This window comes from Salvelinus sp. IW2-2015, linkage group LG25, assembly GCF_002910315.2.
Source record: "Salvelinus sp. IW2-2015 linkage group LG25, ASM291031v2, whole genome shotgun sequence".
NCBI classification, from domain to species: Eukaryota; Metazoa; Chordata; class Actinopteri; order Salmoniformes; family Salmonidae; genus Salvelinus; species Salvelinus sp. IW2-2015.
In genome coordinates, this window is record NC_036865.1 from 9,363,454 (window position 1) to 9,389,569 (window position 26,116).

Below are 26,116 nucleotides of genomic sequence, written 5' to 3' on the forward strand. Positions count from 1 at the left end.
ATCCAATCGAAGTCTAAGAAGCACACAAATGATGCTCACAAAGCACTCTGCCCGTCACCCTTTCCACTGAGAGCGGATTACAAGGCCAGAGTCTATCAGCCTGTGATCCTCTCCGTGGTAGTCAGGTCTGCACCAGGGCCAGGCTCTAGCCTACTAGTTTCATTTCCTCTTTCTGCCATGAGCCATGCTGGGTGCTCATTTGACCACGCAGACGTGAACGTGTCACAATAACTGCTGTCCCCGGGCCAACTGGCCTCGTGATTGATTCATTGATCGAACAATATTGCAGATGGACACGCGCACTGGTGTAACCTTACTTATATTACATTTAACATTTAAGTCATTTAGCAGACGCTCTTATCCAGAGCGACTTACAAATTGGAAAGTTCATACATATTCATCCTGGTCCCCCCGTGGGGAATGAACCCACAACCCTGGCGTTGTAAGCGCCATGCTCTACCAACTGAGCCACACGGGACCTTACAACCCTGATGCAATGACACTAAATAGCTATTGTAGTGTCCAGGGTGATACTCATGTGTATCGAATGGATTCATAGTACAAAACCTCTGGCTTTTTAAGACATATTTCCCAAAGGGCTGTCCTTCCCAATAACACCAGCATCTCTCATTACCCTCTGGACACATCGGTCGCATTCCTCTCTAATCAAAAAGGCTTCGCTGCAAATCACCGCCAATGACTTTCACTGTCTTTTTCCCTAATCAAAATTGAAAAAACATTTGAGCAAAGCTCACCGATTCCCACCGAGACCACAGCGGTACCCATTTACATTTGACATTCAAGTCATTCAGCAGACGCTCTTATCCGGACTTACAGTATTGAGTCCATACTTTTTGCTCACACTCCCGCTGCATTTCAGGGTTTCAGAGGCTAGACATTGATCTGACTAATGTGCTGATGGACTTCAAATTGGGGAGAGCAATTACAGTCACCTGATGACTCCACTAAGAAGTCAGATTGAATAGTCTGCAGCCGTAACTTAATCAAATGAAGCCCTCAGAGTCACATGTGAATGCTGCTAATGGGTCTGGTAAACTAAATAAAGAGCTAAATAAAAAAATTGTAGTCGTAATTACAACAATTGGCTTTTCATTCCCAGAGCCTTTTCAGAGATTGATCTCTGAAAACATCTGTGTAACGGTGCTGCCCGGTGATAATCAGATAGGACATACGAGTGGAGCACACTAGTTAACTGATGGTAATCCAATTGAACCCTCATCTTTGCTGAGGCTGCATTTGAATGTGTGATCATCTAGTACGGAAATGCAGATGGACCATCGCATCCCACATAGGCATGTAGCCTCATTCTGTGACTTATTGATGGAAACACTGCAGGGATAATTGAAAGTGACTGGTTGCTCAGAGCGAAAAACAGGAAGATGCCTCTTGATTGGAGATAAACTGGGATGATTGCTTTTGAATGTGACACACACAACACACACACGGGATTTGAAATGAGCAGCCACGTGGTTTTCCCTGGAATCTTGACTTAAATGTGCATTTTCACATTACCGCAACACAGAGCCAAAGCATTCGTAACAGTAAATGAGCAAATCTATTTCTCCACATACATGTGGACAGCGAGATAAAAATGAAATGGTACATTTACATATAAAGCTATTGGAAATGTATTAGAAAATAATTCAAAAGCAAGCAACATATTTAACGATTAAAATGCTTAAGAAACAAAATGGCAACCATTATCACCCGACAGCAGATATGGGAAAATGTGTTGCCGCCAAGTCCCATTTACCAGCTTCAGCCCTGCGTCCTCCCTCTGGAGGAGTTTTAGTTTCCTCAGTGTGGTGGCGGGAAACGCATTGATCATTACCATGACACTTCATAATAACATAAGCTTTACAATCTCATTAAAATGAGAGAGTTTGTCTCATTAAAAAGGTGGATTATGCATACCGACCATTTTTGCCTCTTTACCTGCACTTAAACTCACAAATTAGGAGCAAAAAAATATATACTCAAATCTATTTTAAATTGTTAGTTTTTTTAGGAATCAAAGCGCGCATTTTCCAGGCTTTTCAAGACCAACTTCCGTTAATAAGCTTTTTAGTTATCGCTAAACTGTGAACATTTTAAATCTTTATTCAACAAGCTACAAAGTTGTACACAGATGGGACTGGGCCTGCCTTTTACTTCAGAAGTAACTTGATTGACAAGCAGATGTGTAGAGATTGATTTCTTAACCAAAAACTGAGAGGCGGGTTTGCAGGTGTATTGCCAGGGAAAGCAGGAGACGCTTTTAAATCAAGAGGTTCTTTAACACCGGAAAGATTGAAGGAAAGACAAATGATAGAAGAACCATGGTTGTGTGCCCGTAATGTGGTATAGAACGAAGAACATAAACAACTAAAACGTCGTTCTGGCTCAACATTCAGGCTCCGAGTTCCAACTCTAAAAAGGACTGGTGGTCATGTATTGTAGAGGAAGGCCTGACGTTGTCACTAACTAGGGCTGACAGAGGAAGTGTGGTCGGGCGCTGAAGAGTCCTATGGTAACATCCTCCCATTGAACAACGTTCTGAAATATAGATAGATACATCATAGATAAAACAGCATAGACTTCCTGGCATCTACATTTTTTCCATGTGGCAGAAACTTAACCCCCCCCCCCCCGCCTCGCTCTCAAATAGACGATCCAACATGCCCAGAGGTTGAAGAAATTAAAGTAACAACTAGCTGCATAATCAGATGCCTAAGCTCTCATTAATTCAACAGCTTTGATCAGATTCATTAAAAATGGATTGCAGGGGAAGGTATTCATTTCATCTTTCGGTTTCCGAAAAAAGTGAGGTTGGGAGAGGAAGTGAGTTGTGCGGTGTAACGGAGTGAAATATTATCCGTGTCACGAGGTGGCAAGAGTGCTTCCCATATCATTGATAATGGGCTCAGGAAATGAGGGAGGTTAAACTCGTCACCTGCGGAACTTGTCTCTCATCTTCTCCAGGTCGTCGCGCGTGCGACCCATCTCCCCCTGCATGTAGTGGCGGCTGGTCTCAAACTCCGTCTCCATGGCCTCCATCTTGTGGGTGGTGTGGGAGAGCCGCCGGCGAAGGTCTTCATTCTGCTGCTGCAGGATCCTGGAGGAGAGAGGGAGTGGTAGGGAGGTGAAGGTGGAGGGGGGGGGCAGTCAGCCCAGGTGCAGTGGAATGACTCACAGACAGTACTGTATTCACACATAGTGACTAGACTGACAAGACAAACAGAGAGCCATGGGAACTTGCTTCAGCCACAGAACTCACCCAAAATTCAGGGACACAGTTTATTCACAGTTTATTGAAAATAATGTCAATGGGAATAGAGAAAATTCATAATTAACAACTACGATCAACATGAGGGAAAATTGGCATATGTGAAAGAAAGGTCCATGCATATGAGTGAGTGCATATTTATGACAGAAAGTGTGTGTCTTTTCGCTGTGTGTATGGGAGAGAGCGAACGCATGGTTGTCCACAGCACTCGTGTGTGTGTGTGTGCGTGTGTGTGTGTGTGTGTGTGTGTGTGGGGTGGCTGCCTGCCTTTGTCTTGGTGTGTCTGTGGAGTTTAATGGGAGCAGCTGTTAGGATGCTGGGGGGACGGAGCAGCTGCCATGGGACAGGACACATCTGCCATCTGCCACAACCCACAATCCTGTCACCACACCGTGTGTCGTACTATGCCACATCCAGCCACCCACTCACTCACTGCTGGCTGCACACTGCGATTAAAACCACTGTTTTCAGGGTCTCTGTCCTACTGGCTCAGACAGACCCCAATACCTAGGGGACCGCTCTGCTGCATGACAGCAGTTAGCAGCAAAAAAATCTCCTAACTACAGTCCACCGACGTATGTTTAAGTAAGACTTCCAGTGGGCTCAGATTAGGTTGTGAGAGCCAGGCAATTGATTGGGCAGACAGGGGACCACAACAAGAGCGTCCAGGTGCGTTACGCTGTCACAGGGTGTGATTGGGTGTGACAGGGTGGAATGAAATTAGCCTTCGCACCGCTATGTTTTCCCCGTGTCTGCAATAGTCAAATGGGACATTTTCCCCACCTAACAGCTGGCAGACACAAAATCTTTAAAAATCGACAAGCTCCCGTCCAAACTTCCAGAGCAACAGGTTAGTCCTCTTCACTAAGTCGACAGCTCCAGAGGGGAAGGAAGGAAAATGCCCACGTGTATCCTACACATGCAGACACACTTGCCAACCAAAACCAGAGCGGCTCAAGAAAAGAGAACATCAATAATTAATGGTATGTTACGGTTGGTGGGGCGGCAGCCAATGTTTTATTCTATAATTACACACAGGATTTCACTGTTTCTGCACGGTTCTGTTCTGTTTTGGCTCTTTCAGGGCACGGGTTTGAGTAAAAAGGCAGATTGGTTTTGGTTTTTGGCACAGTCTGTGGGTACTACCCTGTACAAGTTTACTTGAGCTAAGTATGTGTGCGCATACACAAACAACACATATGTTGATGTGGATTGTGACATGAGGAACATGAGCTCAGCTCCTATTCAGATCACGGAGAGTGGGTGTGTATAAGAAGCCAAGCTTACGCCTTACGTTAAAAAAAGAAGAAGAAAAACAGCAAAAGGAGCATTATCCACTCTGCTATGCTGTAAATACACGTAAGCAGTGAGGAAAATTGTACATTAATTATACGGTAGAATACACGCTTTCACAGAGCTGCTGCTGCTAACCAATGCACAGTGTGTATAAAAGCAAGGCGAGGCTACCATTGGATCTAACCTGGATGATTGAGCATTACGGTGCAACAGCAAAAGMCAAAATGAGCTTGTCACAGCATAAAGACGTCTTGCAATTACAGACTACCCAGAACCTGAGTGCACTGCGGTTAGGGTACTTTTTAGGCTGTTACAAACACCTCTAACAGCCTTGCACATCGAGATGCTCCCCGGGAGCCAAACAGGAGGAGGAGGAGTGGTAAATTAAGGCGCAATGGAAAAATAACTGTGATAAGAGAAAATAGATATTCCCAAGCTTTCAGAAAGTATTTTGAAAGACTGGGATTGGGAAACGGTCTTTCAATTCACTTGTAAAACACATCCTTAGAGGTTCAGGGGTTTTACAAGCATTACACCAGGGTTTCCAAACTAGCGGCCCGTCCCAACTTTTCTAACTAACTACATTCTTTCCTTTCTTGTTTTAAATTCTTGGACATAAGACTAAAAGCACCAAAAGTATTCCCACACACAAGAGAGATATACACCGAGTGTACAAAACATTAAGAACATCTTTCTAATATTGAGTTGCCCTTTTGACCTCGGTATCGAAAGCGTTCCACAGGGATGCTGGCCCATGTTGAGTCCAATGCTTCCCTCAGCTGTGTCAAGTTGGCTGGATGTCCTTTGGGTGGTGGACCATTCTTGATACACATGGAAAACTGTTGAATGGGAAAAACCCAGCAGTGTTGCAGTTTGACACAAACTGGTGCACCTGGCACCTACTACCATACCTTGATCAAAGGCACTTAAATATTTTGTCTTGCCCATTCACCATCTGAATGGCACACATTCACAATCCATGTCTCAATGCTTAAAAATCCATCTTTAACCGGTTTCCTCCCTTTCATCTACACTGATTGAAGTGGATTTAACAGGTGACATCAATAAGGGATCATAGCTTTCACCTGGATTCACCTGGATAGTCTGTCATGGAAAGAGCAGGTGTTCTTAATGTTTTGTACACTCAGTGTATCCATATGTAAGCAAGGTTTGAAATGATTGTTTTGGTCAAATATTATATCAGTTTGGGCTTCGAGCTCAATTTGCAGTCTACAAATGATTTGTAATTATGTTCCAGGCCCCTTGACCATCCGTTCAAAAAAAAAAATTGTAAAAGAAAATCGGCCCGTGGCTGAATCCAGCTTTTCATCCCATTAGACTTTGTCCTTGTGATCTTCYAGATGTGAGAGAAGCAGGTTTGCGCATCATAGTGAGGTGAAGAAGAGCAAACTGCTACTAAAAATGACCGCCTTCCCTAGGCCTCTGATGTCTATTTCCCTGACGGCTTCATGGCAACAACATGGTCAGTCATCTTATCACTGTGGCCCTGACATCGTGTGACATCTCTGTCTTTCATAGGGGCCATCCCATGGTAGTCACAAGCCTGGAGATAAAGGCTGGAGGGATGCATTTGTGTGTTATGTCTAGTCAGCCATACATACCGACAGACACGGCATAGGAAGAGAGGTACGGCATAGGAAGAGAGGTAAACAAAAAAAAAATATGCTAAAACACAACGAGCATGGTTGAGCATGTTTGGTTGAGGCTGTTTAAAACTCAGTGAGGCACAGCAAGGTATAGTGGAGAATGGGAAACCATTTCTGACAAAAAACTATTGTGACTTTAGTTTGACTTTTCGGACCTTTTCCCATTCAGAAGAGTATGGTGGAAACAACGGGAGGGAGAGAGGAGGAAGGTCTGTCTGTCAATCGATGTATTGGGAATCCCATTCATCTGAGAAACAGTCCTCTGCAGCATACGCAGTAGACAAACAGCCAACATTCTATAGAACAGCATGACAAAACTCCACTACCGCTGGGGAGAAAGACTCAGCTCTGGCCTCTGTGGAGACTTGGTGCCTTGAGTAACTCTAGGGCAAGAGTGGCTGACTGGGCGGTAATGATTAACAGTGGCACTCAGCTCAGGTCCAGTTGTATTCAGTTAGACACAGAATCATTCAACATCCCACACCAGCGCAGGGGCATCTAGGCCAATCAGTGACATCGCTTGTGTGCCACAAAGCAGCTTATCAGCATTTACCACCACAGGGAAGAGAAGGGGGGGGGGGGGGYATCCAACAGCAGCTACGTCAGCGGCAATTCATTAAGCATTGCTGCCTGATGATGGCCATACATGTGGATAGTAGCCTGACTATATTTACCCTTTACATCTCGTTCACTGACACCAAAGGCCACTTCACTGTAGTGCACCAGAGACAGCGCTGGGCTAGACTTTACTGCGAGAGGCTAAAATGACACATCAAACATGCAGTGTCACACACGCAATTGATAGATTTGGAGGTAATTAGCTGACTATAGGGATTATTTTGGAAGAGGAAGTGCAGCGGAGGAGGACAGCAGGACTGATGGAGGTGAAAGTTTGAGCTGTAATTACAACTAGTGTTCCGTCTCTGTACTAGTGGTCAATCCTGCACGGCTGGTGGTAATGGACTCCCCCACATACTCAGAGCTGCTTTCTCTCATCATTAGCTGTGTGGAGTTTTCACAGCTGGGGGGGGGGGGTTCCAGCAGGGAGACGCCACTGATTACATAGATTCACTTTGAGCCCAGGCTGGGGTGGGAGAAGTAGGAGGCAGGGGGGTGTGGGTGACGGATGTTGGTGCTAACAGCAACCTGCTCCTCTTCCACTCTCGCCCACCTGCGCAGCACCCTTCCCACCACAGGGCCTTGTCATCATAGCACCATCTGGAATCAGCCATGTCTCTATGAACCCTCCCTCCACTCAGTGTTACTGACGCAGAAGCTGGGCGTCTGCGTGCGGCCTCCCTCTCCCCAGGAAGTGTCTAGACGGGAGCAGCTGGGGCTCCTGGGTAGGGCTGGCTGTGGCTTGGTGCCAACCTGGCCATCTCCTATAAGCAGTCCATCTACCCAGTGCCATTCAGGTCGCGCCACCCGGGGCTACAGCTTCCCACACAGTAGACTGATCTATACAGTACACACTAAGGTGTCAAAACTGGGCTCAAAGTGAGGCAGGCAAATAGACACAGAAACCCAAAGAAGTCATGCTGAGATTCACTGTTTTCTGTTTGTTTAAACTGTAAGTCAAATTTAGTATTTTCAATCCTGTGGCTGAAGCATTTCTCACAGAAAACACAGCACATATTTGTCAAACCATAAGGAGATTATAAAATAATGACTTACTTGATCCTGTCTGCATCTGATAAGGAGTCCTGCAACAACATAAACATCCTATTAGTTTGGCCATTGTAGATATGTTTGCAACAAAACAGACATTTTGCTGGACCAACAATCAATTCTGGCTGTAATTAGTCATTTCTTTTAAAAAGGCTCTCCATCTACAACCTTGAGGCATTGAGCTAGACAGACAGTGAACAGACCTGGGAAACATTGGAGATGCACTCCGTGACAACAATACACATTTCAAAAACACTCACCAGCTTTCAAGGACTGAACTAAGCAGAAATTGTACAAAAAAGATTTCACATTTATATTAACCAATTTCGCGCCGCACAGAATTCAGATTCCTTGGTAGTTTTCAGTGTTAGCCACATTTCTGTTGAAGCCAAAGGGTTACAGAGATAAGCAGCCAGGGCAGAATTTTACATGATGTCTCTTAGTTGAACAGGCCAATACGTACGCGCCTCACGGAGCTATGAAATCAATTTGACAGCCCCTGTCATTCTGCAAACGAAAGAAAGCCTTCAGTTTACACAGAAGAGCAGCCTGCGCATCTACTGCACTTAAGTGGCTAGTTATCAGCACCACATTTATGAATATTGTATTCTCTTCTCTGTAGAATAATTGCACAGTATTAAATCAAGAATATCTTTACAACATAATGGCCAAGTCTCAACAACGGCTATACACCGAGTGTACAAAACACTGTCATGATCTTTCCACTGACCAGGTGAATCCAGCTGAAAGCTATGATCCCTTATTGATGTCACTTGTTAATTCCACTTCTAATCCGTGTAGATGAAGTGGAGGAGACAGGTTAAAAGGTTTTTTTAAGCCTGGAGAACTCAATATTTGGAAGGTGTTCTTAATGTTTTGTACACTCAGTGTAGCACTATAACAGAATGCAGTGCATTGAAATAAAAATATCTATAAGCTTAAAAAAGGATGAACTAACATGACAGCTGCACAACACTGACCTTTTCAGTTTGGATTGGACTAGAAAGCTGGCTAGTGAATACCACTTGATTGTTTGTACAGTACGTTTCTACTCTCGAGCCATCTAGGGAAATGACTTACCTTCAGTTATTGGCGAATGTAATTTCAATTTATAATATGACGAGAGTTGTAGCTAAGCAACTCGCATGTTGAATCCGCTCGACACAAAACACATTTGTTGAGAAGGCTTCCAATTATTTTTCTGGAAGGCGTACAACAATGGAGGGGGGGAAGAAAGAACTTCTCCTCACATACCTTGACCTGTGATAAAATAGAAAAAGAGAGGTGTTGTGATACTGTTTCAGAGTGAGGAGGCTGGGGCACGTATTTAGTTGTGGGTTTATCCATAGTGTCCTTGTGCTGTGTTCTGGTGTCCAGCTGAAAGGACTGGTGCCGTTTTTGCTGGTGGTCTCTCTGCCGACTCTTATCCTCGCAATCAGTCTCACTGCAGCGTCGAGAGCTGGAGTCCCCGCCACCCCCCACACGGCTGTAGATGGGCCCCTCAGCTTTGGGCCTCGCTCCCTCCCTAAGGGGGCCTGTCCTGAGGGGGTCTGCCCTACGCTTCTCTGCATTCTGGTTAGGGATGTCCTTCGGGGGGGGATGCCAGGTCGTTGGTCGACCTTTTTCCTTCCTGGAAGGCCTGTCCCTGTCCAGCGCCGAGGACCACTCGTCCCACGGCCGGCTCATTGCAGACTTCCTCTCGGTTCCTCGCTTCTTCTTCGCTTCGGGAGTCAAGGGAGAATTTTGTGCCTGGTGCTGAGGCTGGTTTCCCTTAACCGGTCTTGTGTCCTCTTGCTGTTTTCCACCCAGTATTTGCATTCTGGCAGGGCTGATGACCCTGGTGGTAACATCATCCAGGAAGTTGGAGAACTTCAGCTTATTTTCTAGGAATTGGATCATTCTTTCTGAGGTTGCTGAGCTTTGCGAGGTGGAGGATGGGATTATCTGTCTGGTTGAGGTGGTCTTGGCCAGAGACCTCCTCTGGGGCTTCCGGCCACGGCCTCGGCTCTGGCCAAGCATCTCGGCAGACTTGGACTTCCTGAGGTCTGAGAAGTGGACGCCCAGCTGGTTGGGCTGCTTTAGGATCCCCTTAGGAGGGAGGGCTAGTCCCTGGAAGGAAGTCTGCTGGTGGTGCTGACCTCCTCTGGGAACCAGGATGTCTGCATTGTCCTTGAAGACCAGCGAGCGCTCCAGGCTGCGACTAGACTGGGCTGGAGAGGTAGAGTAGCCACCTCGCTGGGAGTCATCTGAGCGGAGGTCTTCGTCTCCAGAGAGAGCGAGTAGGCCCTCACTGCGGCTCAAGAAACGTCTCATCCCCTGCAAGTCCCTGGCTGCCTGGTTGGCTGTGACGCCCACTTTGATGCCTCTATGGCTGAAGATTTGGGGTGGGGGCAGGACGGTAAGATCCAGGCTGGACAGGCTGGAGACGTCCAGCTCACTGTCCGAGAGCAGAGACCAGGAGGAGGAAAATATATTGCGGCCCTCAGGACTAACTGGGCATTTCAGGTAGGGGTCTGTGAACCGTGTTCGCTGAAAACCTGGAGTATGGTTTGGAATGCGAATTACCTGGCAGGGGTCAGGAGGGTTGGGGCCAGCGGTGTTGGCAGGCGCAGGCGGCGTGCTCCCACTAAGGTCCTCTAGGAACGAGGGCAAGCTGTTGCGCGACTCGCGGTGCTGAGGCGGAGCCTTGCGGTACGGCTTCCTGGCCGGGGTAGCGCTCGTCATCCTTGGTGCTCAGCGTCTGTCCGGTCAGTTATTCCTGCCAGGAGACAAGCATTAGATGTGGTAGAAGCGCCACCAGCCCTGAGCCCTGCCCTGTGCAAAAAGCCAGCTGTAAAGGTCTGTGTCCAGTTCCCCTCCCTCCCTTCCGACCATGCATACTCTCTCCCTGGCTCTCTCTCCACTCTCCCTCTCTCCTAAAGCGGCTGCAACAAAAAAGTGGTTTGAATCAATAGGCTTTGATGAGAGCAGTAGCAGTGGGCAGTAAAAGAAACGGCTGCCTGGTGCAAACTGTCTGTAGTGGAGAGTGGAGGGAGGGGTATGGGATGCCACTTCAAATAAACATCAAACACAATTCATGTGTCGTGATGGAGTTTGTTTTATTTTAAATATCTGCTCTCAGAATTCTGCCTGCAGAGTATGTGTGTGCATACGTGTATGTGGAATAGAATGAGAGAGGAAAATCTGAGCATGCCCTCAAGCCTACAATTGATTACAAGCAGAAGTGTGTTTCCAATAGAGAAACTCTTAAACTACAGTCCACTGACTGGAAGCATTGTGGGCTAAGTTTAGAATGTAAAAACTAGGCACATTCTTTAGGAAAAGAAGCCACACCCCCCACCAAAATCGAAACCATGGACCACACACACACACTGATGCTCCGGAAGGCACTTTTAGGAACACAGGCACACCCACACACACTAGTGGCCGTAAATGACTAAGAAGCTGAACAGGAGAAGAGCCTGTCACTATATCTATTCTGATTGATGACTTGGCTTTTGCTGAGTCACTTTGTAGCCCTGTGGATCCAATTGCCACAGGGAGTGGAGAAACACCAGAGAGCCGTCTATCCTTCCTGCACAGAGATGGGTACCGTAGGTCTCTCTATATCCATTATACATGTTACTTATGCCGCAGTCTGATGCACTCATTGCACTGTAAATGCATCCGTATGCTTTCCAGCCGAAACAGTTCTGAAGAGTTTGTGCATATATCATGACATTTTGGTCTTTGGCAAGGTTTTTTCCCCAGTTGTCCGTGCACACATTTTTTAGAGGCAAGCTGAAGTCGGTAGCCAAAGTCTACGCCCCTTCATCAGTCAACATTAGGGATTCTTCAATTAAGTGCAGCAAACATCTTAGCTGGATGTAATATAGCGCGACAGATCTCCTTGGCAAAAAACGTGAAAAGTAAATGAAAGATTTGAGTTATCTTGAGGAAGTGTATACTGGCTACGGCATCTCAAAAATGGACAAACAGTACTATTGCCGCGGTTTTTCTAGCGAAGGTCTTTTAAGGGAGTATGCGAACACATACCCGCCAGCCGAACTGAAAGTATGCCGACAACTTAAGCTATAGAAATCCTCTTAACTTCTTGAGGGCAGGGGGCAGCATTTTTACTTTCGGAAAAATAGCATGCCAAAATTCAACTGCTTGCTACTCATCCCCAGAATATAAGATATGCATATTATTAGTAGATTTGGATAGAAAACACTGAAGTTTCTAAAACTGTTTGAATCATGTCTGTGAGAATAACCAAACTTATGTAGCAAGCAAAACCCTGAGGACAAACCATGCAGAATGTATTTTTTTGATGTCACTGTCTTGACAATGAGTTTTCTTAGAGACACCAGATTTCTAATAGACTTGCTTGCAGTTGCTACCGCTTCCACTGGATGTCACCAGTCCTTGGAAATCGGTTGAGGTTATTCCTTTGTGTAGTGAAGTAGGGCTATCATAAATGACGGTCACATGAAGTAAATTTTTTGAGAGAGTCACGTTACGAAAAAAGTTGCGTCAGTTTGTTTTCTTTTTGTATTGAACACAGATCACAGCCAAACACTTCAAATTGATCAATTATTAACGTTTAAAAATACCTAACGTTGTATTACAAAAGTAGTTTGAAATGTTTTGGTAAAGTTTACATGTAACTTTTGATATATTTTGTAGTGACTTGGCGAAAGTTGGAAGCTGTGTTTTTCTGGATGAAACGGTCCAAATAAATTGACATTTTGGATATATATCCACGGAATTAAATCGAACAAAAGGACCATTTGTGATGTTTATGGGACATATTGGAGTGCCAACAAAATAATTTCGTCAAAGGCATGATTTATATTTTATTTCTGCGTTTTGTGTCGTGCTTGCAGTGTTAAATTATGCTACTCTCTTTGTTTACTGTTGTGCTATCATCAGATAATAGCATCTTATGCTATCGCCGAACAGCCTTTTTGAAATCTGACATGTTGGCTGGATTCACAACGAGTGTAGCTTTAAATTTGGTATCTTACATGTGTGATTTAAAGAAAGTTTGATTTTTATATCATGTTATTTGAATATGGCACGCTGTATTTTCCCTGGCTATTGGCCGGTGGGACGCAAACGAGAAGTTAAGAGGTTCAGATACAATAAACCAGATTGAAGATCAGCACTAGAGATACCCTAAGAACATGCCACTTCGATACAGCTAAGACCAGAAGTGACTTCTTCATGGCAGGTTAGGAGAATTTACACAGAAGGTTAGGAAAAATAACATAGCAGGTTAGAAGAATTATGATAAGGTTTGGAAAAGGGTTTGAAGAYGTGTGTTTTTAGGGAGTCCCATCAGCTATGTATCCCTGAGGAGAGCATTCTGAGAAATCTGAATGATTAGGAAAACATTATTATGGAATAAAGGAAGGTCTAACCACCTCTGGCTTGGTTCAAAGATTCCCTTCATTCAAAACAGTGCATAATTGCACAACTGGATTATGCCCTGGGGGGACCAATGAACATAAGCCATCGATCAGTCCACCGCTTCCTGGGTCACAGATGCCCCCTCCACCCCTGTTCTCTCTCATGTCCCACAAATACCCCAGCAGCACAGGGGTGTTCATCATGTTGCTATTTTTACAGCGCGTGAACCACCCGGGGATGGGTTCAATGGGGAAAATAAAGGGAGGGAAAGGCTAGTGCGTCACAGCGGAATTCCAACGAAAGATCAATGACCTTCCCTGTGACATGACAGCAGCTTGTGCAGTGGGGTGGGGCCATATGGTCAGAACTAGTGTATGCGACATCAGAGCAGAGTGCCAATCAAATCAAACTATGTGTGTCACATGCGCCGAAAACCTTACTTACAAGCCCTTAACCAATAATGATGTTAAGAAAAATAAGAGTATATTTTTTGGGACTAAATAGGGGGGGGGTTACAGGTTAGTCGAGGTAATATGTACATGTAGGTAGGGGTAAAGTGACTATGCATAGATAATAAACAGCGAGTTGCATCAGCGTAATGCAAATAGTCAGGGTGGCCATTTGATTAGGCGTTCAGCAGTCTTATGGCTTGGGGGTAGAAGCTGTTAAGGAGCCTTTTGGACCCAGACTTGACGCTCTGGCACCGCTTGCAGTGCGGTGGCAGAGAACAGTCTATGACTAGGGTGTCTGGAGTCTGACAATTTTTAGGGCCTTCCTCTGACAGAGGTATAGAGGTCATGCTATAGAGGTCCTTGATGACAGGAAGCTTGGCCCCAGTGATATACTCGGCTGTACACACTACCCTCTGTAGCTACCCTCTGGGCATGTGCGGCCCGTCTTTTTCTGTAGTCCACAATCATCTCCTTTGTCTTGATCACGTTGAGGGAGAGGTTGATGTCTTGGCACCACACGGCCAGGTCTCTGACTTCCTCCCTATTGGCTGTCTCATCGATGTCGGTGATCAGGCCTACCACTGTTGTGTCGTCTGCAAACTTAATGGTGTTGGAGTTGTGCTTGGCCACGCAGTCATGGGTGAACAGGGAGTACAGGAGGGGAATAAGCACGTACCCCCGAGGGGCCCCGTGTTGAGSATCAGCGTGGCAGATGTGTTGTCTACCCTTACAACCTGGGGGCGGTCAGTCCAGGATCCAGTTGCAGAAGGAGGTGTTTAGTCCCAGGGTTCTTAGCTTGTTGATGAGCTGAGGGAACTACGGTGTTGAACGCGGAGCTGTAGTCAATGAAGAGCATTCTCAAGTAGGTATTCCTTTTGTTCAGGTGGGAAAAGGCAGTGTGGAGTGCAATAGAGATTGCGTCATCTGTGGATCTGTTGGGGCGTTATGCGAATTGGAGTGGCTCTAGGGTTTCTGGGGATGATGGTGTTGATGTGAGCCATGACCAGCCTTTCAAAGCACTTCATGACTACAGACGTGAGTGCTGTGGGTCAATGGTCATTTAGGCAGGTTACCTTGCTGTTCTTGGGCACAGGGACTATGGTGGTCTGCTTGAAACATATAGGTATTACAGACTTGGGTCAGGGACAGGTTGAAAATGTCAGTGAAGACACTTACAAGTTAGTCAGCACATGCTCGGAGTACACGTCCTGGTAACCCGTCTGGCTCTGCGGCCTTGTGAATGTTGACCTGTTTAAAAGGTCTTGCTCGTCTGGAACAGGTGGTGCTCTCATGGATGCTTCAGTATTGCTGGCCTCGAAACAACAATAAAATGRATTTTATTGGCAGCAGGTAGCCTAGTGGTTAGAGCGTTGGACTAGTATCCGAAAGGTTAGCAAGATCGAATCCCCGCGCTGACAAGGGAAAAATCTGTCGTTCTGCCCCTGAACAAGGCAGTTAACCCACTGTTCCTAGGCCGTCATTGAAAATAAGAATTTGTCCTTAACTGACTTGCCTAGTTAAATAAAGGTTCAATAAAAAATAAAATAACAATTTTGCCCATCTGGTAGGCTCGCGTCACTGGCCAGCTCCCTGCTGGGTTTCCCTTTGTAGTCCGTAATAGTTTGCAAGCCCTGCCACATCCGACGAGCATCAGAGCCAGTGTAATAGGATTCAATCTTAGTCCTGTATTTTCGCTTTGCCTGTTTGATGGTTCATCTGAGGGCATAGCAGTTGTTTTTATAAGCACCCAGATTAGTGTCCTGCTCCTTGAAAGCGGCAGCTCTAGCCTTTAGCTCGGTGTGGATGTTGACTGAGGTGGTACACTCCTCAATGCCATTGGATGAATCCCGGAACATATTCCAGTCTGTGCTAGCAAAACATTCCTATAGCGTAGCATCTGCATCATCTGACCACTTACGTATTAAGCYAGTTACTGGTTTAGTTTTTGCTTGTAAGCAGGAATCAGGTGAATAGAATTATGGTCAGATAATGGAGGGCGAGGGAGAGCTTTGTACGCATCTCTGTGTGTGGAGTAAAGGTGGTAGAGTTTTTTTCCCCCTCTGGTTGCACGTGACATGCTGGTAGAAGGTAAAAGGAGGTAAAAACTCTATGAGGTAAAACAGATTTAAGTTTGCCTGCATTAAAGTCCCTGGCCACTATAAGCGCCGCTTCTGGATGATATTTTCTTGTTTGCTTATGGCCATATACAGATCGTTGAGTGCGGTCTTAGTGCCAGGATCGGTTTGTGGTGGTAAATAGATGACTACGAAAAATATAGATGAAAACTTGCTTGGTAGATAGTGTGGTCTACAGCTTATCATGAGGTACTCTACCATGGGCGAGCAATACCTCAAGACTTCCTTAATATTAGACATTGCGCACCAGCTGTTATTGACAAATAGACACATACCCCACTCCTCGTCTTACCGGACGTAGCTGTTCTATCCTGCCGATGCACGGAGGGTGAGGAAGAGCTTTATTTGAGTCTCTGTGTGTGGATTAAAGGTGGTCTAGAGTTTTTCCCCCCCTCTGGTTACACATGTTGTATGTGTCGAACTGCTTTGCTTTATCTTGGCCAGGTCGCAGTTGCAAATGAGAACTTGTTCTCAACTAGCCTACCTGGTTAAATAAAGGTGAAATAAATAAAATTAAAATGTGACATGCTGGTAGAAATTAGTTCAAACAAATTGAAGTTTTCCTGTATTAAAGTCCCCAGCCACTAGGAGTCCCGCCTCATTCACCCTTTTGTKTTTTCCTATAGCCAACTTTGTAAAACAAAATTTGGCATATACTGTAGAAAACATTCTCTAAATTCTATAGCATGTATCAAGTTCAACTAGACATTAAAATATGACCTTTGTCCATGGAAACTGCAACACCCACCTAACTGATGCTTTTACCATTTACTTTTCAGTGGTTCTCATAGAAAGAATGACTAGAACGTGCATCCCCATCAGAAGTTTCAAGCCTGTTCTAGTCATTCTATTTCTGTGGTTCATCTATCCTCTATCTAGATTGCGAAGGACTTTAACAGTACGGTGGAAAGGGAGGAATTTGGACTTAACACGAGATGTTAAATCGTTGTACTACGTAACGGTTTGACTCATCCTCCAGAACTCTATTTCCTTGCCACACTGAATTTCTCATGCATGGTGTAGTCAGTGACTCAGACCTCCGTTAAACATTCATTCAGTTATAACAAGGGAAGAGAAAAGAATGTTCTGAGTCTGGAAATCATAAATGTTTTGTGTGTTTCTTCTTCACATTTGAGTGATGAAGCCTAGAGTGATGGCCTACACTACAAGTCCCCATGTCACGCAAGGCATGGTAACCCCTGCACTGGAAAGGAAAGTTGCCTATACTCTTTGCCACCGAACCTGCTTAAATCAACTGCATAATGGGCACCTATTGGCCTGACTAATATTTCAGTTTTTCTGAGCTGTTGCATAAGATGCTGGGGTCAAATAAAAGTTGGCAGATATAGAAAATGTCAGCCAATTTGTCCCTGGTCACTAAAATAACCAGATCAATGAAACACCACATGGATGTACCGCCTGTATTAATGCCCTGCCTATGTTTTACCAATAGGAATCTCTGTCCCCACGTCTCTATCTCTGCCTGCGTGTGGATTTGTGAAATCGACCTCTGTTAAGAAAGCAAATTAAGGCTGGATTTCTGTCACTTTACAGCACTGCGGCTCTTTACGGAAATACACTTTACAGCTGTGTGGCAGCTTTTCTCAATAACAGCGCAGTGGAAAATAGCATAGTGATTTTTCGGGACTTGATGTTTGCCTGGGATTTAAGTGGCAGCACGAGGGGGTGGCAAGTTGTGTTCTATCAGTCATGAAAGAATTGGTTTCTACTCTCAGTTCTCAGCCGCACTCACACACAGGGGGGTCTTTTCAAATGTTCCGGCAGTTAGAAGCATTAGTTTGTGGCATTTTTAAACGCGCAGGCAACAAGTCCCATTTAATGAACTTCCCTAATGGTTATCCCTGCCGTGTCCTTTTCTTCACGTCAGAAGTGTCTTAAAGCTTCGCCTGAAAAACAGCATTATTATAACTGACTACGGCCCAGTTTACGAAATCTTATAAAAAGGAAGTCAAACTTCAGTCAAGGATTTTTCTGCCATTGAAATGCTTGGGTGAACCACCTACAGTAAGTGTTTTTTTCGGGTTGCCCAAGTCCTGACAGTGTAAAATAAATAACGCTTTCGGTGTAAACGACTAAAAACAGATAAAGTATGTAGGGAAGACAATGGACCTAGATATGGGCGGCAGGTAGCCTAGCGGCTAAGAGCATTGGACCAGTAACCGAAAGGTTGCTGGTAGAATACCCGAGCCGTCTAGGTGAAACATCTAGTGATGTGCCCTTGACCAAAGCACATAACCCTAGTTGCGCCTGTAAGTCGCTCTGGATAAGAGCATCTGCTAAATTTCTAAAATGTAATATAATCTTTGAGAACTAACAATCACCTAAATAGAATTACAGGAAATTAGCATAACTGCAAAAATCTGAGATTTTGGGGGAATTGTAGGAAATTTCTCTAAAATGCAGCTGACCGCACCCCTTGCCACGCCCACCACCTAAGCCCCTTTTTGATTCAGAAAAAACCCTGACTTCAACTGATTAGAAAGATGGAATTACTTATAGTGAATCTGTAATGAAAGCCCTTGCTTGGGACATGAAAGTGTTGGAATGCCATTTACCTAAAGACAGTGTATTTGAATGAGCCACGGGGGGGGGTCTTGGTAAATGAGGGTGTGAGTTAAATCAGCCTTGGAATGAATGATCAGACGCAATTACAGTACAGAGATAGGCAGGCAGAGGAACCATGAGTGTATGAAATTACAGCACATCAAATGAAGGGATTCTGATTAGGCAATCTGAGGTAAAGGAGGAAGACATCTCAATACTAAAAGGAACAAAAATATAAAATGTAACATGCAACAATTCCAAAGATTTAACTGACTTGTTCATAGAAGGAAATCAGTATTAGGCCCTAATCTATGTATTTCACAATGGCACAGCCAATTCGTTTTCCCCCACAAAGCCAGAATTAGTTTTCCCCCAGAAAAGACGCCAAACTGCAGTCAGATTAAGACCCTGGTGAGGACGACGAGCACGCAGATAAGCTTCCCTGAGATGGTTTCTTACAGTTTGTGCAGAAATTCTTCAGTTGTGCAAACCCACAGTTTCATCAGCTGTCCAGGTAGCTGGTCTCATACGATCCAGCAGGCATAGAAGCCGGATATGGAGGTCCTGGGCTAGCGTGATTACAGGTGGCCTGCGGTTGTGAGGCCGGTTGGATGTACTGCCAAATTCTCTAAAACAACGTTGGAGGCGACTTATGGTAAAGAAATTAACATTAAATTATCTGGKAACAGCTCTGTTGGACATTCCTGCAGTCAGAATGCCAATTGCACACTCCCTCAAAACTTGAGACATCTGTGGCATTGTGTTGTGTGACAAAAATACACATTTTAGAGTGGCCTTTTATTGTCCCCAACACAAGGTGCACCTGTGTAATGATGCTGTTTAATCAGCTTCTTGATATGCCACGCCTGTCAGGTGGATGGATTATCTTGGCAAAGGAAAAATACTCACTAACAGGGATGTAAACAAATTTGTGCACAACATTTTATAGAAATAAGCTTTTTGTGCATATGGAATATTTCTGGGATCTTTGATTTCAGCTCATGAAACATGGGACCAACACTTTACATGTTGCGTTTATATTTTTGCTCAGTATAGATTGCTAGTGGGTACAGCAGTACTTAGAACATAGAGCAAAAWTGACAATAACATACTTTAGAATAGCAAAGCCTAGTCAGTGATTTAMCTTTACTTTTGTGTACATGACATGAAATCTAACAAGCTATTCTGAGCTGACACTGACATGAACAATGATATGCTGCAAGAAGGCCTGAAATATCTCTTAATGAAATGGCACAATCCAATAGCATTACATTTGATACAATTATCACACCACACGATCCCAGTTCCTAAACCTACTGTAAAAAAACAAAAACGGCATCATCATTATGGGAAACCGTACAGCTCTTCCACCTCAAAATAGTCACACAGGAGCAAACATATCCTACGCTTTCTGCAATCAGTAGCATGAAGAACACAGTATCTTCTAGAGCCTTCTGTACGTACTTCACAGGGGATCTTAGTGGAGCTCTGTGGTTCCCCAATGGCGAATGTGCATAAAGGCAGAATCTTGAGGAAACCATTGTTTTAGCACTATCCACCAAGTTTTTAAACTACAGCACGCAATTTGGTTCAATGTGGCAATAACATTTGCACATTCTAAAATTTGGATCATGTATACTCTGCTAATGACCATAGAAAAAAAGAATAGTGGAGAGCAATGTACAATATGGCAAACTTAGCAAAACAAGGAATTTGTGGTAGGCCGCTATTACCAGGTATTTAAAAAAAAATATATATATATACACACACGTTTACCTTTATTTAACTAGGCAAGTCAGTTAAGAACAAATTCTTATTTACAATGACGGCCTAGGAACAGTGGGTTAACTGCCTTGTTCAGGGGCAGAACGACAGATTTTTTTTTACCTCGTCAGCTCGGGGATTCGATCTTGCAACCTTTCGGTTACTAGTCCAGCACTCTAACCACTAGGCTACCTTCCGCCCGTCTGGTGACTTATTATACCAGCAACATTTCCCCATGTTAAACCCACACACCTAAACATAGCAATATACTGTACAGAAACAACCCTAGGTATATCATTATTATAAATAGAACATATTTCTATAAAAACCACCATACCCAAATTCTGAGGTATTCCAGCGATGTCCTCATCCACAGGTTCTTAAGTCACAGGCATTCTGAAGAGATACAAAGGAGCAGGCTGAATTTAGATCAAAAGGTTTCCAGTAAAATAGCTATTAGCTAGTGACTTCATTTTACCCTCCGTGATAGAAAGGATTCAGTGCACGTGCTGCTATGCTGGGTTCCCTCCTCCAGAATCGTGATACACCAAGGGGACCTCGCTAACCTGAGACAACCCTAAAAACATGTGTGGAACCGCTACTTTATCATACCCAGTTACCTAATGATGTCCACTGGGATTTGAGTGACATAGCTCACAATGATACCAGGTTTCAAAATTAGGTCACTGAAAAAAAAAAGGGGAAAAAATMTACACACCCAAAACTGTTCCGAGGCACTCTACCTAAAATGTTAAATCAAATATTGAGAGTTTCATGTTTGAGTGGAAATTCACGTGAGGCTGATTGCACAGCAAGAACACTTCATACAACATTCAGCACCCCACTTTCACAATCTTCAATTACCTGGATTTGGTGGCAGTTATAAATTAGGCTACCATTTAAAAAAACTATTTTTACGAAACAAAGCAGGCATATGTTTAAGCAGAATACTGTAATGTAACACAATGGGTGTTTGATATTCCTGTATCAAAGAACTCTTGAAGGATATGTATATTTTCAAAATAAATTATCCTTAAAAATTGGCTAATACAGCTTTCTGGTTTCCAGCTATAAATTTACCACTCTCTCTCTCGGTGTGTTAATCTGCCTTGAGCTGATCACACACAATATTATTCAGTGTAAAAGCGGTCTTTTTTTGTGCTGCTCAGGGCCGTGGATAAGCAACCTTTGCAGGAAGATGTGGCAGAGAATAACAAATGTGAACGCCTGTGCTGTAGTCACCAGCAATGTGTGACAATCAGCTGGTGGTGCCCTGGATTACAGAAACACCAGGGTTTTTTTCTGGATCAAAATGTGGCTTAGTTGGTGGGTGTGGCAGGGGTGTGTTAGGGGTGTGGCAGGGGCATGGCCATGTGCGTGGCCAATGGTGTGCTAGCCAACTATTCTTTTTTTAAGGCACTCCTGTTGGCCGCAGAGACAAAATATAGCTGTTTTAAAGCTCATATCCTGCAATTCTACACAGATAACATGAATCAGTTTTAACACACAAGATAGATAACATTTTTTTTTTTACGGGTGTTCATTTTTTCTGGAATAGAAAAAAGTTGTAATTTAATAAAAGTTGCCATTTTGACAAATTAGACGTGCGGAAATAAAAGCAACTTCTGAAAATGAATACTCGGATTATAGTGATGTGTCTGATCTCGCCAACAATGTCAAGCGTGTTTAGATGGGTGAATTCTAGAGCCAAGTGTGTTGATTTTTAATCCAAGGGTATCTTGCGATTGACAAACATGTTGAATTATGCAAGTCAACAACAGTAATTAATGAGGCAACCTAGACAGTGATTGAGTGATTGAGTACAGATAGGGTAGTGTTTAGGTCTTGCAGCCCTGTTCCACCCATTTATGTTAATGTGTTTAATATATGCAAATACAATGTATTTATACAAATGAGGCACAATTTTCTTTATTTTGACCATTTCTTTTGACAAAACCTGATACAAGAACATATTGTTACATTTCACAATAAATTGAATTCCCACCAAAATCTCATTTGTAAAATGGTCTGTGTGCTATAACTGTTGCATTAAAAACATACTTTGATGACTGTTGCTAATTGGAAAGCTAATTTCCTGAAATTCTACACATCTTGCCATGGCTTATCCTATCGGAGTGATTCAAATAGTATAACAAAATCAATGGGGGCCTCCTGTCATGACAAAAATACTCCTGAATGCATAATGACTGTCTAGCTTTTATTTGAGTGATTGTTCATTCTCAAAAGATATAAAAATAGATATTTTTTCTACATACATTATCTTACACAGAATTTCTTTCCCAGTCCAGAAAAACGGTCCAAAAAACAGTTACGTGGTCCGCCCAAGACTTTCCCATGCAGAAAAAAACCTGCACACACAAGTCCACAAACGTGTATGCACATGCATACACTTCAAACAGTCTCAGCACTGTTTGACATTTAACTTAATTTAAAATCATATAATTTAAGCCATAAAAATAATGTAATCATGTAATTTAAGCCAGAAAATAATGGAACATAGTGTTTTCCTCACGGAGGTCACCCAGTGTTTTAGATAGAACACTCTTATAGGGCTCATTTACTATAGAACAAGCCAGTCAACAGTAAGGGAATCAAATCATAAAATAAAAAAAAGATCTAAATTAGAAAATGTACCTTTTTAGCCTGGGGCTTACAGCATAAGGGCACAGCTATGGGAAGAGCTTGACCATAGAGCTTTATGGTCGTCATGAAGCAATCATAGAATTTCTATTTTAAGAGGCATCCTTACGGTCACTCCTGAACAGTGGGTTGGTGTAAGAGTACCCCTTATTGTGATGTGTTTCTCTTGCCACTGCCCTGGTAGCACTCGATTAATAAACTGCTGGGATGTTCATGTTGCTCCTAATCTGTGCTCCCCCTGCTGTCATTCTGTGCTAATGTGGCTATTTAGATGCCTCTCTACTCTATGTCCAGCATCCTGTTACCTGGGCTTTCTTTAACTTTCTGTAACAAATGAATTCGCAAAAATTGATTGATTGATTGTACCGCCATTTTTGCCTCAACCCAATATAGCSACCAATTAGAGCAGCTGTTGGTGGCGGGCTGTAAATGGGTGGTGTTAGGGGGAGATGGAGGCACACAGCTGGTGTACTCAAGGTCACCTGAATTGGTCCAATGAAAAAGCATCTGCATATAAAGTGAACCTAGCGAGAGTTGTTTGCAAAAAACCCAAATGAACTAATGTTTCCACTGAGGTGATGGAAGGACAGTGCTCTGTTATTAACAAGCACCTGGACCGGGCGGTGGTGTGCTCTCCCGGGCCATGTTCAGTCTTGTTTGGGCTAAGCTTGAATCATTTCAACGGCGGTAGAGAAAGCTACGGTCCATATAACTGAACCCGTGGAAAATAGTCATTATTTTCCAGGGACATTGAGTATGGGAGAGAGAATAATAACCCGAGTCATTATGTTACACTTAGGGCTTTTGATTTGGTGGAACCTAGGTGGCTGGCTCTCCTTCGCCCCGATTATGGACGCATGTATTATGCGTCTGGAGCTACTGTACTAACAACAACAAAACACTAGACATTTACTACAAATATTGTGGCTCTTCTGCCTCATTTACATTTAGTCAACAGAAACATTACCTTCTTGTGTCAATGAATAAATAAACATGTTCAAGCAGGCTCTATTTCAAGCTTACGAGTGAAAAGCATTCTTCACTGAGGAAAAACATTGGAGAATATCCCAAACAGCAGGAGGTCCAGTGTGCCATGCAAAACTTAACTGACAAGCAATTCACAAAAAACAGTAAGGCCACAATGTAGAGAAGGGACATGAATGTGTATTTTCACACTATAACAGGAGTGATTGTGTGCATTTTCCATACACAAGAACAAGGGAAACTAAGGACAGAGAGTAATGGATGAAAAGCATACTTTGTGTGTGTGTGTTGCATGTCTGTGAGGGGGAAGCGAGAGAGAAGGCGGTAAGGCAGGATGATAGAGAACGGTGTATGAATAGCCACTCACCTTTAAGAGCGTATGCTACGTGTTCCAGACTGATCGCCCTGGGTGTGTCCCCTTTGGCTCCTCTTCCTGCCCCTCCTCCTCCTCGTCCTCCTCCTCGCTTTCTTGGCATGTGAACCTCTGGGCTACTGATAACCTGAAACAAAAGAAGGTGGATGGAAAAACACGGTCGTGTCAGTACCTCCGAGGTGTCAATCTCCCGACTCGTCGGATATGTAACAAGCCAGACAGAGCTGGGGCTCAGGGGACAGTGTGCGAGGCAAGCCTCATACTGGAGTCTTTCATTCTCTGTCCTTGACATTCACTCCCACACCGTCTGACTGCCTGAATGACTGCTGCCACACATTAGCTCCCTCTTCTAAGCACGGTGATGCTATTGAGAGAAAATAAGGCCTTGATAATACATTTCTACTTCGATTGAACCATCGGTCTGGAAGAGAGACCGTAGTCCTTTTCAAACAGAGATCCAGTGTTTCTAATGTGAGCATGATTAAGTGACAACTTAATTACTTTGTTTCCTTGGATGAGCCCTGGAGTTGAGTGCGTGAAGTCATTTGTTCAAAGTAAGGTCACAGGAGCCAAACCGCCCTGTCAAGAGCGTGACTAAAACCCCAGGCCCAGCCAAATAGATACAGTAAACGTGACAATCTCTCACCTCCAATTTATTAAGGCTTACCTTAGGATGTACTGGGATTTTGAATCCTTCATTTGAATAAAATAAATGAAAGAGAGAGTAGCCGAAGACCCGACACATTTGTTGCCTGGGGACGAGAGCCAGTCAGTTTACAGCTCGACTCTGGCAAATCAGGGCTAACTTACTGACTTGTCTCTGCCAATCAGAAAGTCAATGAGACGAAGCTATGAAAGTATTTCCAGGGTTAAAATGTGTGCTACTGCGGATTGGACAAGGTTCAGAGTACCCCTTGGTTGCTGCGTAGATTAAATACTGTAGCCCACAGGTTACCTCAATGACATATTTTGCTTCATGCTCAAGTCATGAACAAAAAAAATGTAAGTCTTAGAAAATAAAATGTTCAGCACTGCAGTGGGCCATAGACTACAGCAGGGTTCTCTATCTGGTGGTCTGCGTTTTTAAATGTATTTCTCTATTTTCATTGGACACAAAAGATAGTAGAAACACCAGGAAATCAGCTCAGAGTGATTTTAATTTAATACATCTGTTCCCAAGTATTCCCAAACATAAGAGACGTGATCTTATACAAACTGTAAGCAAGGTTTGAACATTTTTTGGGGGGGTCAAATATTATATCCGTTGAGTCTTCTTGCGGTCAATCTGCAGTCTACAAATTATTTGTAATTATTTTCCGACCCCCTGACCATCCACTCAAGAAGATTTTCCCCTCATTCTCCAACTCAGTCTTTCAGAATTATTTACAGACAACACGAAACACTGTTCATCGTCAGCCTAAAACATCTTGATTATTGTCCAGTCATATGGTGTGTGCAAAGCTGTCAAAGGCCGGCTACTTTGAAGAATCTCAAATATATTTTGATTTGTTCAACACTTTTTTGGTTACTACATGATTCCATGTGTTTTTTCCATAGTTTTATGCCTTCAACAATGTAGAAATTAGTAAAAAATAAAGAAAAACCCTTGAATGAATAGGTGTGTCCAAACTTTTGACTGGTACTGTAGTTAAGCTGCAGCTGGCCCAGAACAGAGCACACATCTTGCTCTTCATTATAACCAGAGGGCTAATATTAATACTATGCATGCCAGTCTCTCTTGGCTAAGAGTTGAGGAAAGACTGACTGTCATTCTTGTTTTTATAAGAAACAATGTGTTGGAAATTCCAAATTGTTTGCATAGTCAACTGACACACACGCTTATCCCACCAGACATGCCACCAGGGGTCTTT

General features: G+C 43.8%; 1 protein-coding gene and 1 non-coding gene across 4 annotated transcripts in view; both read right to left on the reverse strand.

Moving 5' to 3' along the window:
- The window catches only part of tjap1 (tight junction associated protein 1 (peripheral)), a 73,702-nt gene that overhangs the window by 13,936 nt on the left and 33,650 nt on the right, over positions 1 to 26,116 (reverse strand). The window contains exons 2-7 of one of the 3 annotated variants that reach the window (XM_070434886.1): positions 24,240 to 24,372; positions 20,565 to 20,623; positions 14,940 to 15,076; positions 10,483 to 10,675; positions 7,924 to 7,952; positions 2,954 to 3,115 (exon numbers count right to left, since the gene is read on the reverse strand). In XM_070434886.1, the coding sequence (XP_070290987.1) occupies positions 2,954 to 3,115; positions 7,924 to 7,952; positions 10,483 to 10,641 (350 nt within the window). In that variant the 5' untranslated portion in view covers positions 10,642 to 10,675; positions 14,940 to 15,076; positions 20,565 to 20,623; positions 24,240 to 24,372. The remainder of the gene's footprint in view (positions 1 to 2,953; positions 3,116 to 7,923; positions 7,953 to 10,482; positions 10,676 to 14,939; positions 15,077 to 20,564; positions 20,624 to 24,239; positions 24,373 to 26,116) is intronic. The other 2 variants (XM_023970539.1, XM_070434887.1) reach the window with 2 other exon arrangements.
- trnav-uac (transfer RNA valine (anticodon UAC)) lies at positions 404 to 480 on the reverse strand. The gene has a single exon. It is a non-coding gene; the product is annotated as a tRNA-Val (tRNA).